This window comes from Myxocyprinus asiaticus, chromosome 24 (genome assembly GCF_019703515.2).
Source record: "Myxocyprinus asiaticus isolate MX2 ecotype Aquarium Trade chromosome 24, UBuf_Myxa_2, whole genome shotgun sequence".
In the NCBI taxonomy this organism is placed as follows: domain Eukaryota; kingdom Metazoa; phylum Chordata; class Actinopteri; order Cypriniformes; family Catostomidae; genus Myxocyprinus; species Myxocyprinus asiaticus.
The window spans coordinates 14391488-14409542 of NC_059367.1; the positions used below are offsets into that span (position 1 = coordinate 14391488).

The 18055-nt window shown below is 41.2% G+C and overlaps 1 protein-coding gene across 1 annotated transcript in view; it reads left to right on the forward strand.

Moving 5' to 3' along the window:
- LOC127415071 (zinc finger protein GLIS1-like) overlaps positions 1-18055 on the forward strand; it is a 129524-nt gene that overhangs the window by 90720 nt on the left and 20749 nt on the right. The window contains exon 8 of the mRNA XM_051653560.1: positions 5523-5679. Coding sequence (XP_051509520.1) covers positions 5523-5679 — 157 coding nt within the window. The remainder of the gene's footprint in view (positions 1-5522; positions 5680-18055) is intronic.

Genomic DNA, 18055 nt, shown 5'->3' on the forward strand with positions numbered 1-18055 from the left:
TTCCCAGATCTCAGTTTTATAAGTATTTACAGCTTCGCCACCTACTCTGCACTATTTTTGGGAGTGGCACGCACCCCCCTAAAGTGGCAGGTGCTTTGGGAGAGGTGATTGCTGCTTTTGGAAAAGACCATGAAGCATCAGTGTATTACTCCCTACTAATTCAGAGTCTGGGGGATGGAGCCTTGACTTCTCTCAAGAGAGTAAGGGAAAAAGATTTGAATTTGGTATTGGAGAATGGAGTGTGGACTAAGATTCTTAAAAATGTCAAGTCTGTATCTAGAGATGCAAGGGTTCGCCTTATGCAATTTAAGATTTTACATAGATTTTATTGGACCCCCTCTAGATTATATAGGCTTGGTCTTAAAGACACACCCACTTGCTGGCGATGCCAGTCAGAAGTTGGAGACACTACCCATGTCTTTTGGGGATGTGTTAAAATCCAGGAGTTTTGGTTGAGGGTTCAGAGGTATTTGTGCGACGTTTTGAACACTCAGGTTTTGCTTTGTCCCAGACTCTGTATTTTGGGTGATGGGGCGGTCATGCATTTAGGGGACAATCATATAAAAAATTGGGTTATGACCAGTCTCATGATCGGCAGGCAAGTAATTTTAAGGGGTTGGAAGTCAAATGGAGCACCCTCTTTTTCGGAGTGGTGTGTGGAAATGGGGAGGGTAGCTGCATTTGAAGAGGCGGTAAGTAGAAGGCTGGGGCTGAGGGACTTATTTGCTAAAAAATGGGGCAAATATTTAGTTTTTTGGGGGGAATCTCGAGGAGGGGATGTGGAGAGTGTAGTTTAATCATGTATGTTTATTATTTTATTTATTTGTGTGTGTGTGTATATATATATATATATATATATATATATATATATATATATATATATATATATATATACACACTATATTGCCAAAAGTATTCGCTCACCCATCCAAATAATTGAATTCAGGTGTTCCAATCACTTCCATGGCCACAGGTGTATAAAATGAAGCACCTAGGCATGCAGACTGCTTCTACAAACATTTGTGAAAGAATGGGCCACTCTCAGGAGCTCAGTGAATTCCAGCGTGGTACTGTGATAGGATGCCACCTGTGCAACAAGTCCATTTGTGAAATTTCCTCGCTACTAAATATTCCACAGTCAACTGTCAGTGGTATTATAACAAAGTGGAAGCGATTGGGAATGACAGCAACTCAGCCACGAAGTGGTAGGCCACGTAAAATGACAGAACGGGGTCAGCGGATGCTGAGGCACATAGTGCGCAGAGGTCGCCAACTTTCTGCAGAGTCAGTCGCTACAGACCTCCAAAGTTCATGTGGCCTTCAGATTAGCTCAAGAACAGTGCGTAGAGAGCTTCATGGAATGGGTTTCCATGGCCGAGCAGCTGCATCCAAGCCATACATCACCAAGTGCAATGCAAAGCGTCGGATGCAGTTGTGTAAAGCACGCTGCCACTGGACTCTAGAGCAGTGGAGACGTGTTCTCTGGAGTGACGAATCACGCTTCTCCATCTGGCAATCTGATGGACGAGTCTGGGTTTGGCGGTTGCCAGGAGAACGGTACTTGTCTGACTGCATTGTGCCAACTGTGAAGTTTGGTGGAGGGGGGATTATGGTGTGGGGTTATTTTTCAGGAGCTGGGCTTGGCCCCTTAGTTCCAGTGAAAGGAACTCTGAATGCTTCAGCATACCAAGAGATTTTGGACAATTCCATGCTCCCAACTTTGTGGGAACAGTTTGGGGATGGCCCCTTCCTGTTCCAACATGACTGCGCACCAGTGCACAAAGCAAGGTCCATAAAGACATAGATGAGCGAGTTTGGTGTGGAAGAACTTGTCAGGACTCTGTGCAGGCCAGTCAAGTTCTTCCACACCAAACTCGCTCATCCATGTCTTTATGGACCTTGCTTTGTGCACTGGTGTGCAGTCATGTTGGAACAGGAAGGGGCCATCCCCAAACTGTTCCCACAAAGTTGGGAGCATGGAATTGTCCAAAATCTCTTGGTATGCTGAAGCATTCAGAGTTCCTTTCACTGGAACTAAGGGGCCAAGCCCAGCTCCTGAAAAATAACCCCACACCATAATCCCCCCTCCACCAAACTTCACAGTTGGCACAATGCAGTCAGACGAGTACCGTTCTCCTGGCAACCGCCAAACCCAGACCCGTCCACCAGATTGCCAGATGGAAAAGCGTGATTCGTCACTCCAGAGAACGCGTCTCCACTGCTCTAGAGTCCAGTGGCGGCGTGCTTTACACCACTGCATCCGACGCTTTGCATTGCACTTGGTGATGTATGGCTTGGATGCAACTGCTCGGCCATGGAAACCCATTCCATGAAGCTCTCTACGCACTGTTCTTGAGCTAATCTGAAGGCCACATGAACTTTGGAGGTCTGTGGCGATTGACTCTGCAGAAAGTTGGCGACCTCTGCGCACTATGCGCCTCAGCATCCGCTGACCCCGTTCTGTCATTTTACGTGGCCCACCACTTCGTGGCTGAGTTGCTGTCATTCCCAATTGCTTCCACTTTGTTATAATACCACTGACAGTTGACTGTGGAATATTTAGTAGCGAGGAAATTTCACGACTGGACTTGTTGCACAGGTGGCATCCTATCACAGTACCACGCTAAAATTCACTGAGCTCCTGAGAGCGGCCCATTCTTTCACAAATGTTTGTAGAAGCAGTCTGCATGCCTAGGTGCTTCATTTTATACACCTGTGGCCATGGAAGTGATTGGAACACCTGAATTCAATTATTTGGATGGGTGAGCGAATACTTTTGGCAATATAGTGTATATATATATATATATATATATATATATATATATATATATATATATATATATATTTATATATATTTATTTTATTTTTTTGGATTGTGTGTGTGTTATGTAGGACCACAGGGGTGTTCATTAGGGGTCAGGGTGGGATTGTATTAGTAGGGTTTAAATCTAAAATGTTGATTCGTTTTATATGTGTTGAGTTTTTTTCACTGTCATGCACATGAATCAATAAAAATATTAATTACAAAAAAAGAAGCATTTACACCTGCCGAGACAAGAGATAAACAGCGGCAGCGGTGTTCCACTCAGCTGACATGTAATGAAAGTAACTACGTGGTTAGCTAGTTAGCTATAAGCTCATTGTCACGGAGAGTAAAAGATGGACAAGCATTGCATCTCACCAACTAGGTAACAACGTAGCGTGAAATCAACACTCAACAGACACAATCCACCACCGCACCGTTGTCTGCTGAGCTGCAAAAAGATGCTTTAATGTTTACCTTTCAATCTGCTACATTACTTACTGCACTGACAAACTATAGCTGGCTAACAGCAAACAGACATGAGTGACATGGTTGTCAGGGACAGGGTTAACATTATATTAGTTACATTGAAAAGGGCAAATGATGGGGTCATTTTTTAATAACTTTCCAGTATGTATTTCACAAACTAGATAGCAACTTACTGAGAAGAGACCGCTCAACTCCGCACCGCCTAACTCCGCCCTGTCTGCAGAGCCACCGTCAGTTCAGAGTCAGCTCTGTAAACAGTGGAGTCGGAGCGTGCTCTGCTGGACAAACTATGTAATGACACCAATTCTAAAGTATTGTTTTCTGCATTATATGTTCTGAAAAAAAGTTTTCATATCTGCGCATATTGGTAAAATATACGCCGATACCGATATATTGGTGAAATGCTAACTGATATCGGCCGACCGATATATCGGTCGGGCACTAATAGCTAGATAGTTAGATAGATAGTTAGGTAGACAGACAGACGGACGGACGGATGGACGGATAGATAGATACATTTAAATTTATACATAATCAATAAAATACCTCATAAAGCATTCAGAGTCCTCCTTTCATAACTTTATGCTTAAGAAACACTGTCCCAATTAAGCACGAGTGAGCATGCTGTTATACTGTATATAAAGATGGCTGGTATATGGCGTAGGAACAAGTCTACAGGTATTTTATACAACAGTTCAATAAAAACCAAGTTGATATCAAGTAACTTGGATTTTTAGATACAGTATGGCCAATTATTTTTTTTATTTTTGCCCCACCAATGAGAACATTTTCAAAAGAAGCCAAAGCAGGATCAACTGATCTTCATTTATCCCCTTCACCATCCAGAGTGCGTTCCCTCCACTCCCTCCAGCAGATAACAACTAAAGCAATCATGGCCATTACTTGTTGAATGCTTCCCACTCTGGTAGCAGATGTTAGGGCTAAAGGGGAAAGCATTTAAGGACTTTGATTGATGATTTCGGGTAATGAATCAAGTTTGTAACCAGTTCAGAAAGCTGTCAGATAGGCCCTGCTTCCACTGTAAAGCATCTGGAGAGGAACACTAAAGAGAACGAGTGCGGGGACGAGCCACTACAGGACTGACAATGCACGGCTGTCCCCCCAGAGGGCTTCTGGAAAAACAATCACTGGGCAAATTCAGAGGAGCACATTAAAAGAGGGAGCAACCGGGAATGGTGTCTGCCTGTTAGTCTCTTAGGCTGCACAAGAAGCCCAGGGACTGAAGAAGCTCTTTACATTATGAGCAACTATCATTTTCTGGCTTCAGTTTTGTACAGTAGTAAAATCTATGGTAGGATGACATTTGGATAAGTTAGAACTCTGATGTATGCTGTTATTTCCATTATAAACTGCGGATGGAGTTGATGTGTTTGCATTTTTTTGCTTCAGGGTTCTGTGTCCTTGGTCAAAGATGAGCCTACCTGCTTCATTCATTCATTAAAGACCCCATACAATCGCTTGACAAGCTCAGTTTTCTTGTCATGTGTTGATGTAATTCTGATTGTGACAAGAAGTTTAGATGTGGGACATATTGAAGGGATCATCACTTATTTCTTTAAATAGCCAATAGGCTTTATTTACGTCAAGACCATGAATAATTTTTTGCCTCTTACTAGTTGATGGCAGGTATTAGGGGGAGGGACATTATAATTTAAGAGAGCATTTGATTGGATAATAATCTGTCTAGTGCAGGATGATTCATCAATATTTTGTTCCATTTTCCCACAACTGTAAATGTTAAAAGTGTATATCTGCTAAAGGTTACTTTTGTCAACTTTTAAGAGTACCCTAGCATTTAAATTAATTCAAAGCCAGTCGACATGGACTTAAGCCAGAAAATTCCTATTGTCATTTCATTGGCTCTTTTAATACAAGTAGCTTAAAGTAGTTCTGTCTTTAGTTATTAGCTCTGCCGTTCTGTATTCCAAATCAGCTGCGCTATCAAAGATGTTATGCTCAAAAACCCCAACAGTCAATCAAAGCCACTCAGCACGGCAACACAAATGATGTACAATAAATTGCTAACAGCACGGAACAGGAACATTTTATTCAATCCAAAGGGTCTTGCTTGAATTTATGTTGTCATAACAAGTGCTTGTTGCCATGAAGATCTGTTTTGTGGAGATTTAATTTGGTCAATGTGCAATTCGCAAGGAGTCCTTGAGGTTGATCAGACATGTTTTGTGCATTAGTTTTGTTTGTCTTCCAGGCCTATATGCTGGCTCCAACACGACACACAATGGAGCCCCACTTGAGTTGCTCTCTCCTGGACCTGACCTGCCCCCCAGGCAGCCCCGCCTGGACCGCGACATCGGCAGCCCCCACCATCTCTCCCCGCTATCTGGCCTGGAGAACGGCCGGGAAGGGTGAGTACCTGATCCGAAAGTCACGTTTACTCCCACTTGCACTGACATACTTGTAAAGTGGATGAGATAAATTAAGATGATGTTAGAATGGAAAATGGTTGTCATCACAGATAGAGATATCACTGTAGTCATTGGCCACGTCCACACGAAAATATATTTTCAGTTGAAAAATGCATTTATTGTTTGTTGCATTTACACCTCTCACCTACATTGAAATGGCATTTTTTCTGCACCAAAAATAGAGAATTATGAAAAGCTCTCTAGTACTAGTTACTGTTTCCTATGAGAACATAAAAGGGTTTTCTTCATGTGCTTACTGGTCTAGAAAGACTAAACCTCTGTGGGTCCATGGCAAATCCGTCCCTGCAATCTCTATATATTATTTTTATCGAGGATCATTTTCAGGTAAATACAAACAACTGTGACTGGTCCATCCTAAACCAGCACTGAGAAAAGTAACAGGTACCATGTGACAACACTGAATATGTGCCACTTCAGCTGTGGTCAGGTCAATAATTTACACCTGATAAATAATACTGAGAAGCTTTAAAAACCATTGAATCATAAATAAGGACTAGTTCAATCGAACGCGCTCTTGCACTTATTAGCTAAACACAGCACAATGAAATGTACAGAATGCAGGGGTCTCAAAATGCGTTTTTATACATTTAAAACAATTGTATAACTTGACACTGCATCTAAAAAACACAGCGCTTCTGAGTGAGACGCTGAAAAACAGTGAGACACAGCACAAGAGTCAAAACATCCATCTAGCAGGGCTTCACATTAACACCCACCAAATGCGGGTAGAAATCAGCAGTGGCAGGTAACTCTGTCACTCATACCTGTCACTTTGGTGGGTGATGTTTACAGGATTTTTCCTGTATTGAAAATTCTGTGAATGTCAGGCAGCCGAAGCAAATTTTAGTTGTAATTATCTTGTGTGCAGCGCTTTATAAGCACTAAATACGCTTTTCATATTGGACCCACTAATATGTGCAGAGCAAAGGAAGAGTGGTTTCGCCCGAACCACCGCAGCACATATCAGCGTGCTTCAGAGATAGAGCCAGAGCTCTGGGATAGCGCAGAGTGGAACTTGCTAGTCAATCAGGCTTCATTCGATACTTTGGCGAAGACCACAAAACTTGTGAAACCCATTTGAATTCTACAGAGAATGTTCTACTTTAATGTGATATTAACATTTCCACTCAAACTGCACTGCACTTACACCACTGACGAGGTAAAGAGGAGACAATGTTGTGTAATGCACCAACATCAGTTACAAGGCTTTTTAAAATACACATCATCACCCTTATAAAAATGTTTTTCACTGCAGTACTGTAACAACTAACTGGCAACTGGTATAGATTCTTATAAAATATATAAGGGTGAATCTGTAAGACTTTTATTACAACTGTAAAATGTTAAAAGTTTCTAAATGTTCTTAGGCTATTAGTTTTTGGCTTTTTTTTTTAGGTTTTTAACAAATGTTTTTTATTTATTTTTTTATTTATTTTTTCAACCTATTATCTACATTAACCTAACAGTAATGGGGAGCCATCCATGGTCTTACCTGTGGTTATGGCTGTCAGGATCCTGTCACCTTTGTCAGTCATGTTTATTGTGGTGACAGGATCCTGACACTTCTGTTCTGTGTCTGTGTGAGCACGCGGCTTTGGTTGTTTTCCTTGCCGTGTGCTCTTCTGTCTAGTCTGTGTTCCATATTTAGTGTATGGTGTCTTTAGCCTGACTCTTTGGTCTTGTTTCTGAATAGGAATCCAGACACTCATGCTATATGTCTTGTCTTTGTGAGCGCATGGTTTCATGTTCGGTTTCAGTTCTCTTGCCATGCGCTCGTGTCTGGTCTTGTCTTTTGTTTGAGCACATGGCTAATGATGGCTTCATTCCCATGTGCTCTATTGTCTTGTCATTGTGTTTGTCTTGCCATGTGCTTCCCGACTCCGCCTCCTTGTTCCCTCATCACTCTCCCTCGTTTAGTCCTTGTTTATGTTAATTAGTTTCACCTGCTCCTCATGTTTCTTGCTGCCTATATATTGTGCCTTCTTCCCTTCTGTCTCTGCCAGATTGTTTTGTACCTTTGTGAATGTGTCTGCCATTTTAGCTGCCATGTTTTGTTCTTGTTATCCAGTTGATTTTGTTTTTGTTTGTTGGTTTCTCTCTTGTGAGTTTTATGTTTGCTTTTTGTTCTTTTTAATAAAGCCCTTTAACTTGCCTTCTGCGTTTGGGTCCTTCCTCAAAAACTGTGACAATGGCCTTATTATTACAAATGCCAATTTTAAAACAATAGATGAACAATAGTAAACTTTCCAAAAAAGCAAGTACAATTTGGATTGAGGGGTTTTAAATCTGGATTTCTGTAAATTATAGACAAATTATTGACAAAGTTATCCTCCTGTTCTAACTATGTTTGCCTTTAGATATTCTAAAAGGTGACTACCACCCCTGGAGTTGTGAGTTCGAATCCAGGGTGTGCTGAGTGACTCCAGCCAGGTCTACTAAGCAACCAAATTGCTAGGGAGGGTAGGGTCACATGGGGTAACCTCCTCGTGGTCGCAATTAATGGTTCTCGCTCTCAATGTGGTGCATGGTAAGTTGTGGTGGATTGCGGAGAGTAGCATGAGTCTGCACATGCTGTGAGTCTCCGCGGTGTCATGCACAGCGAGCCAAATGATAAGATGCGCGGATTGACTGTCTCAGAAGCGGAGGCAACTGAGACTTGTCCTTCGCCACCCGGATTGAGGTGAGTAACCGCGCCACCACGAGGACCTACTAAGTAGTGGGAATTGGGCATTCCAAATTGGGGAGAAAAGGGGATAAAAATAATAATAATAATAAAATATTCTAAGAGGTGTCCTGCTAAATGCATATTATTCTCATTCAAATAAAATGTCCAAACAAATGCATGCAGTCGCCAGCTAACTTTATCAGTTTTTGTGGGGTGGGGGTTTTTGGCAAGTGAAAATGCTGAGTTGCTAGTGACTTGTCAAGCCCTGCTCTCTACTGCATGTTTACAAAGAAACACTATTTAAAAACAGCACAGATGGTCACAAAAAATGCATTTGGTGTGAACAACCCCTAAAAAGTTGAAATAGGAAAATTATACTCATAGACTCATCATACATGAACAACAGAGAAGATGTCTGCTAAGCCCCAGCCAATATTCTGGACCCCCATTCTGATGTGTCTCTAGAAGAGTCTTTGAGTCATTATTGCATCAGAGTTTAGTTTTTATTTTAAAACCTAAAAACTACTAAAAGCACCTTCCCTTCCCAAGGCTCCCGTCTTGGTGGCTTCATGTTGCTTTGGAATTTAGAATATCAAAAGGATCAAACCTCTGGGATCTTTTGACTATTGCAAAGCGGTGAGGTCTTTCTCATAACAGGAGATTCTCTTTGGTAATGTGTACCATCTAATGTGTTTTTCACTGTGTGTAAGAACTATATTGATTTAGGGGCCTAGATTTATTTACAATCCAAAGCACCACCGGCAGATTTTTCTCTTGTCCATACAGAGCGTTTGTTTTTATTGTAACACGGTCCTAAAGTACACACCCTATAACACACATTATTCCTGCATTCGATGCATGCAGCTACGCTCTTCCCTTGCTCTACCACAGCCTACAGTGTGTATTTATCCAACAAATCTAGATTAAACTAATGTCACCTTAACACAACATAAACCATCCAACACCAACTCTGTGTGCTTGGCTTCAGTTTGGGGGTGTCAGTGCTGTGTAATTAAGGTAGTAGAGTGTTCCCAAAAAAGATTCTCTCTATCCTCAAGCTGTTTTTAATGTCCTGAAATGCTCAGAGGAGGAATACAATGGAGTGTAATGTGTCCCTAACAGCTCAGTGAACTGGGGCATGTTTCCCATTAAAAAAACCTGATTTCCCCCTGGACCAGCCAAATTGAGCTGCAAATCCAGTGTGTCATCGAGAGGCGCTATGTGTATAGTGACAGAGATGCTGGAAATGAGAGAAAGTACATCTGTTCTTTTTAAACATTAGGAGAAACAGATTTGAATGAGTTTTTTCTGTTTTTCATCATAGTAAACTGAAAGCAATAGTGCAGTGTTAAGTAAATTAACTAATTTCACCCACATTTGAGAATAGAAACGTAATCAGGAGTTTATAAACTACATGACTTTTATTGTAATAACAAAAGATATACAACTCCTTCTCTCCTTCTCCCTCTTTCCATTTTTGTTCCTGTAGCTCAACTGATAGATCATGGCGCTAACATCATTTAAGGATGTAGGTTTGAATCTCAAGGAGCACACAAACTGATAGACTGATCTCACTGTGAATTCAGCAACAGTAGGTCGAAAGTTCTTCAGCTGAATTCGCTCTGTGCTCATTGAAATTTAAACCACTGGCCAAAGCTGAAAATGTTGTTGAATGTATGGGCATGTTCAAGCTCCAGTTTCCGGGTAAAATATCCAAAGAGTAGCACCAAAAGTAAGTTGTAAAGCAAGTTGTTTTTAGTTGTAAATGATGTAATACAGTCAACAGGAATATTTTATTAACCATACACCTTAACCCAAACCCCAACCCTAGATGTCCAACCGTCGATGGAGTAAAAATTTTATCTCAGAGAGAAAATGCAACCTCCAAATCGCTGTTGTTTATTTGAGCAAGATTACTTCCTGGTTTCTGTCAGACCAGAACCTGTTTCTCGTAGGTTGCAGTAGCACCACAAGAAAAGAAAAACTCTTTTAAATTGATGCAAAAATGTCTGATGGGAGATGGCGCTTGTCAGCAACTCGACAGAATAGGGTCAATATTAGGATACTGGAACATTGTGTTAGCAATGTGTTGAGTTCCTGTGTGATCATGTTGGATAAAACGTACACTTAATGCATTAAAAGTCGCTTTGGATGTAAAGCGATGAAAAATACAGTTTCAAAAGCACAAACCAATTGGAATGTCATTTTGTAGCAAAAAAACTCCAACACCCACAAAATGTGCCCAACCAGCAGTGAGTTGTCAAGTTCTTTCAAAACTCTCTGGAAGGTGAGCTGTTTTTACAGCTCGCAAAAAAAAAAAAAAAATTTCCAGAAAATTAGCGAGCCGTTTTAGCAATCCATAAACAATTACTGCCTCTTGGAGGAGAATGAGGGCTGAATGAAACGGGCTCAGTGGATACTCATGTAACACTATATGTTATTGCGTTGAAGGTCATGATGACATAGAAAGGGATCTGCCTTTCACTGACATTTAAGTTCAAATTCTAAAACACACTTGCATGAATGCAACAACGTAAGATTATACACACCCTTCACACAAAGCATGTGATGAAGATGGACATACTGTATACTTTGGAAGAAATGAACATACCTTGAGCTAGGAATGCTATGGTATTTTATCCACCTAGTTATTATATCCATATATTATATCCATATATTTCTCAACACACCAAGTGTAAGCTGTCATATGAGAACTTTTCCATTCAGCTGTGTTGACAATGCAGTGTAACGAAAACTGCCAGCGTCTTATTTGCGGATGTCATTAGATTTGCCCGTTCCCAATTAAAGGATGTTTACTCACATTCACGTGCATATAGCACACTTTATCCTGTCCATTTAATGCAACATCTCTGCCAGGACCTACAACAAACCAGGTATGAAACGTCTACTTACATTTGCCTGAAGATGGAGCATTTTGATTTACATGTTTAAAGCCAAGAGTATACACTCAGCTGCCAAAGTCAACAGCAGTCGCCGCTCTTGTTTTTCTCAAACGGTTTAGCAGGACATTAAACATTTTGACAAAATTATCTAACTTGCTTGACTTGCTGCTGCAGCCTCTGACCTCATTGCTAAATGTGTTTACCCTGGCTGAAATGGCCCATTTAGACTCCTTTTACTTTGTAAATAATAGTGTCATTTTCTGAAACTAATATAAAAAAAATATGCCAGAGAAAATACATCTAGTGGTCTCTGTCGTGTGGATGGTGTGTGGAGTTTAAGGTGGAGGGAGGCAGAGGTGTTCGGTTTTCACTTGGGGGAGTGGCTGCAGAGGACTGTTGGGCTTGATGGGTTGCATTAGCGCTTCAGCGGCTTCATTTACATGTTTCGTCGGTGACAGTTTTACAATAAAATTAGGATTGGCTGTTTTTGGTGTTCCATAATGATAATGAATAACAGGTTACTTTTAGCGAGGGTCACTTTAATTTTACCGTATTTTTATTTTCTTCCTGCTGTACCTTATTTTAAAATATTCAAGATTGCTTAAAAGGATTTTTCACCCTGAGTGGTACCAAAAAACATTTGAACTTGGAAGCCATACTTAAAATGTATATATATATATAATAATAATAATATATATATAATAAATAATCAAACCAAAGTGGCATTTATTTTACAGACATCTGACAAAAGCACACTTTTCAAGCAAAGCATTTCATAACAAGACATTTGTTAGATTTCAAACTATAAAACAATATATATTGTTCAAAATTAAGTATTTGGACACTTTCTGGTTGTCAGATTTTGTGGAACATGTCCAAAATTAATGTAATGAACTATGTTATGATATGTTATGGTTATGTTGTGTTCCATTCAAAGTCAGATTTGTGATATTCCAACCATAAAGGCATTCCAGTGCTCGATAACTGAAAGGTGATGTATAAGGAATCAAAACTGCAATGCTCGCATTAGCTAGGTATTCGATTGTCACCAGAGATGTCTCCTAGAAACCAAATTGCAGAGGTAAAATCTAAAGTTCTATAAAGTATGATGTGCGATGCTAGCATATGCTCTACAGGTGTACAATTATAAAAAATAAAAAGAGTATCATTTACTGTGTTTTACACACCTGTCTCTGCTAACGTTGGCTAAACAAGTTTTATTATCATGTAATGTAGGAACTTTGACTCATCTTTGACTCATTGATTCTTTTTATTCGCTTAAAAGTGAATGTTTATCATAAACTTTGCACATCTCTTGAGAAGGCTATAGCTGCAGGCAGAGCTTCAAAAAGGGGCAAAGATATTAGAGGTCTGCACGGGCCTTAAAATGAAACCCGACTCGTAATGTACCTGAGACTGTGTGGCATGACCCTACTGGCCCGAACGATACTGTCAGATTATAAGCCCGAACCTGAAATCGCCTAGCAAGTACTGTTGTAATAGGCTATATTTTATGTAAGCATATAGGCAACATTCGTAACAGTATTGAAACAGTAAACACACAGTTTTAACAAGGCAGGGAAACCCCTCAGTACACTAGAGCAGAACGGAAAAAAGCATTGACTCACCTTGTGCAGAACAATCTGGAATAATATGTTGAATCTTTGTGACAACTGCGCTAAAAAAACAAAAACAATCTAGACACAGTGCATAGAATGAAACAGAGCGCAGGTGTCTCGACATGCAACAAGTTCTTTTTAACTTGACACGGTGTTTAAACAGTGCCGGTCCTGCACGAGACACTGAAGAAACAGTGAGACATGGCGCAACAGTCAAAGACATTCGTCCAGCATGCATTTGCATAGGAAAACAATGGGAAAACAGAACAGACATGCGCAAATACACGTTTGGTGTGAACGGCCCCTAACTCATCCTTTTGCGCGTCTGTGATTGAGAGCGCGTGCGCGAAACAAGTTCGGTAGGCCTTTTTTTTTTTTTTTATTAATTACAAACCCGACCCGAAGTCCTACTTGAAAAACTGACCCGAACCCGGCCCAAAACCCATCGGGTTCTCGGATCTCATCGGGCCCGGGTTGGGTTGCAGACCTCTAAAAGATATAAGGAGCCCCTAACCTAACCCTTTCCCTAACCATGAGTAGAAGTGATGCCCCCTTTTGGTGTCGTCGCAACCCGCGTTTTGAGTATCCCCACCCCCTTTCGAGAGTAACTCTGCCCTCTTTTGGAGATTGTGCCCCCATTTGGAGATCTCCAGCCTGCAGCTATACCTACTTGCATCTCTCTGGGTACTGACATGTTTGTGTGACATCATGCACAAATATTTCAGCTAAATCGGAGTTGAGGATTTCAGCATGAGTTTCAAATTTAGAAGTTCAACTTCAGTTGCTATTCCGTTGCACTTTTCCAAGTAGGAACTTGGAAATTCCCACTTTACGAGTTGAATTGGTGCTTTACTTTGCTAGGATACCTGTGTAAAATTGAGAAGAACTGACTTCATATATCAACTAAAATGACTTTAAGACTAGTTGGTTAAAAGTAATCGGAAAAAAAAAAAATGACTATGAAAAGTGATGTTAGTTCTAAGAAAAGGTCATGTAAAATGCCCTTTGGTTTGATATTTTATATCAAATGCAATGACATTCAGACATTTTTAAATGTGAACTAAATGTCCAAAAGTGTCCAAATACATTTTGGTGCAATTGTTATTAAATCGTATTAAAGTTATTCACAGATTAATTTATTGAGAACCAATTCTGGACTAGTTTATTGGTGGGGGTGCATTAGTCTCGTAAAAATATAGTCGTAAAACAAAACTGCATTCCTTGAACTACAGTCAGTTACAGTGGGTTTCCGTATCAACCCCAGAACTAAACAGTAGCACTAACACATCTACTCGTATCTTAAGCTAATTTCACCGCCTGATTGCATGCTGAGCTTTTGAGCACTTGAGTGTTTAGAGACAAGCTAGAGGCTCAGATCAACAAGGGTCTGATCTCTCACGAGTGGCTTTAGTTTGCTAACCAGAACCAGAAATGTTCCCACTGACCCATGCCAAGCCAGCAGCCCCTTCGCCTTCAATCTGAGTGGCTTATCGTGAGGCAAAGGGGATATCCATGCTTGCTTGTACACGCCGTCTCCCAGCGGAGCACAACCTGACAGGTGATACAAGACAAACTGGGAACAGAGCACTCATCCTCATGAATCTTCATTCAAAAAGGATATAGAAAAAAAAAAAAAAAACATCTTGATCTACTTTCTCCAGCCATGTCATCGGTTAGTCCTGGAGAATTTGTGCATGTGTGAGCGTAATGATTGCCTCGCCTCTTTCACGATTTGTAAGGTCTGTGACCCCTCTAACAGGGATTAAAATGGAATGTGACTTTACAGGGTTCACAAATGAAAGATTTTCATTACTCACAGCCTGCATTTAATAACAGTATATTTCATCATCCAAAATGTAACTTTTCAATGTGTGGACTGTAGGCACAGATCATGTCTCAACTTAAAGGGATAGTTCACCCAAAAATGAAAATTCTCTCATCATATACTCACCCTCATGCCATCCCAGATGTGTATGGCATTCTTTCTTCTGCTGAACATTCAAACTAATACAAGGGCTTGTATGCTTACACATACAAGGAATTTGTCTTGGTGACAGAAGCTTCCAGTGCACAAACAATACAATATAGAAATACACTATAGGACAAATATATATAAAATACATACATACACAAATCTGTTATATACAGAAGCAATGTAATGGCAGAAGAAGTGTGGTATGTTGGATAAATATATATAGACTAAGCTGTGTATTGCACATTAATTATTGCTCAGTGGGGCAGTTTATCTGTTCATGAGATGGATAGCCTGAGGGACAAAACTGTTCCTGTGCCTGACGGTTCTGGTGCTCAGTGCTCTGTAGCGCCTGCCAGAAGGCAACAGTTCAAAAAGGTAGTGGGCTGGGTGAGTAGGGTCCAGAGTGATTTTTCCAGCCTTTTTCCTCACTCTGGAAGTGTACAGTTCTAGATGGGAGGGCAGGGGGCAACCAGTAATCCTCTCAGCAGTCCGAACTGTCCTTTATATTCTTCTGATATCCGATTTTGTAGCTGCACCAAACCAGACAGTTATTGAAGTGCAGAGGACAGACTCAATGATTGCTGAGTAGAACTATATCAGCAGCACCTGTGGCAGGTTGAACTTCCTCAACTGGCGAATGAAGTACAACCTCTGCTGGGCCTTTTTCACAATGGAGTCAATGTGGGTCTCCCACTTCATGTCCTGTGATGGTAGTGCTCAGGAACCTGAATGACTCCACTGCTGCCACAGTGCTGTTTAGAATGGTGAGGGGGGGTCAATGTTGGGGTGTTCCTCCTAAAGTCCACAATCATCTCCACCATTTTGTGCATGTTCAGCTCCAGGTTGACTACACCAGTGAGCCAACCGTTCAACCTCCCTTCTGTATACAGACTCATCGTCATCTTGGTGAGGTCGATGACAATAGTGTCATCTGCAAAATTCAGCAGCTTGACAGAGGGGTCCTTAGCTGCTGCCTGTCTGTCAGAAAGCTGGTGATCCACTGTCAGATAGACGTGGGAACAGAGAGTTGGTGTAATTTAGGCTGGAGAATAGCTGGGATGATGGTGTTGAAAGCTGAACTGAAGTCCACAAAAAGGATCCTTGCATATGTCCCTGGTCTGTCCAGATGTTGCAGGATATGATGCAATCCCATGTTGATTGCATTATCCACAGACCTGTTTGCTCAATAAGCAAATTGAAGGGGATATAGAAAGCATCCAGTGATGTCCGTCAGGTGGGCCAACACCAGTCTCTAAAATGATTTCATGACCACAGACGTCAGAGCGACGGGTCTGTAGTCATTAAGTCCTGTGATTTTGGGTTTCTTTGGGACAGGAATGATTGAGTGTTTGAAGCAACATGGGACTTCACACTGCTCCAGTGATCTATTGAAGATCACTGTGAAGATGGGGGCCAGCTGGTTAGCACAGGATTTTAGACAAGTGGGTAAAACACCATCTGGGCCATGTGCTTTCCTTGACTTTTGTTTTCAGAAGTCATGGCACACCTCTTCACAGATCTTAAGTGTAGGTTGAGTAGCAGGAGGTGATGATGTTTGTGTGAAGTGAAGGTCAGAGCAGGTGTGGGGTGTGAGACTGGTCCTTTCAAATCTACAGTAGAACACATTAAGGTCATCAGCCAGTTGTTGGTCCACTACAGTGTTGGGGGTAGGAGTCCTGTAACTAGTAATTTGGCCACTCCACACTGATGCAGGGTCATAAGCTGAAAAACAAGTTTTCAGCTTATCAGAATAGCTTCTTTTAGCCACTCTTATTTTCTTATTCAGTGTGTTCCTGGCCTAATTGTACAAGACTTCATCCCCACCTCTGTAAGAATCCTCTTTTGCCAGACTAAGCTGCCTGAGTTCTGCTGTAAACTATGGTTTGTCATGGTTGTATGTTAAATAAGTCCTAGTAGGAATGCACATATCCTAACAGAAACTGATATATGATGTCACAGTATCTGTGACTATGTCCAGACTGGTGTCTGCAGCCTCAAAAACACTCCAATCGGTGCAGTAAAAGCAGGCTTGTAGTTCCAGCTCTGCTTCATTGGTCAATCTCTACTACAGGTTTAACTGATTTTAGTTTCTGCCTGTAGGTTGGAAGAATGAACCAGATAGTGATCAGAAAATCCCAAAGCTGCTCTAAGGACAGAGCGATATGCATCCTTTATTGTTGTGTAGCAATGATCCAGTATATTTCTGTCTCTGGTTGGGCATATAATGTGTTGTTTGTATTTGGACAGTTCACGTGTGAGGTTTGCTTTGTTAAAATCCCCAAGAATAATAATAACTCAGTTATTGTTGTTCCATGTCTGTGTTTTGATCAGCCAGCTGTTGCAGCGCTGCGTTCATGCACGTGTGTGGTGGAATATAAACACTCACCAGAATAAACGAGGAAAACTCCCGCGGAGAGTAGAAAGGCTTAGTTAATAAAGAGCACTTCCAAATTAGGTCAGCACATTTTCCTTTAATGTTGTTACATCTGTACACCAACTTTCATTGATGTAAAAGCATGTTCCAGCGCCTCAATTTCCTCATTAACTCCGATGCGATCTGCTCTGAACAGCTGAAAGCTCGGCCGATGTAACACGCTGCCTGGAATGGCTTCACTCAGACAGGTTTCTGTGAAGCACAAGGTAACAGAGGTTGAAAAGTCCTTGTTTGTACAGGTGAGGAGATGTAGTTCGTCTGTTTTGTTAGGAAGAGAGCAGAGAGTCGCTAGATGGATACTCGGCAGCGCTGTTCAAAAGCCGCGCTGACGAAGCATGACCAGCGCGCCAGCTCGTTACCTTCGCATGCGTCTCTTAAACAACTTAGCTGTGCCTCGACTAAAATGTCCAGCAAAGCATCCAAATAGTCAAAAACAGGGAAAAGATTGTCTGGTATGTGCTGCAGAATGTTCAGCAGTTTGTCCCTGGTAAAACTGATTGGAAAGAGATTACTAAACACAGGACAAACAAACAAACAACAGAATTGGAGAGCTCCACTCCGTGGCTGCCATCTGTTGCGCTATCTTAGAAATCATCCAAAGGCAGCATAAAAGTTATCCATAAGACTTCAGTGGTTAAAATAGAGAGCGGTGGATTAAGACAGTAAAATGGGAGATGTCAAATTTACGGTCACTCTCTC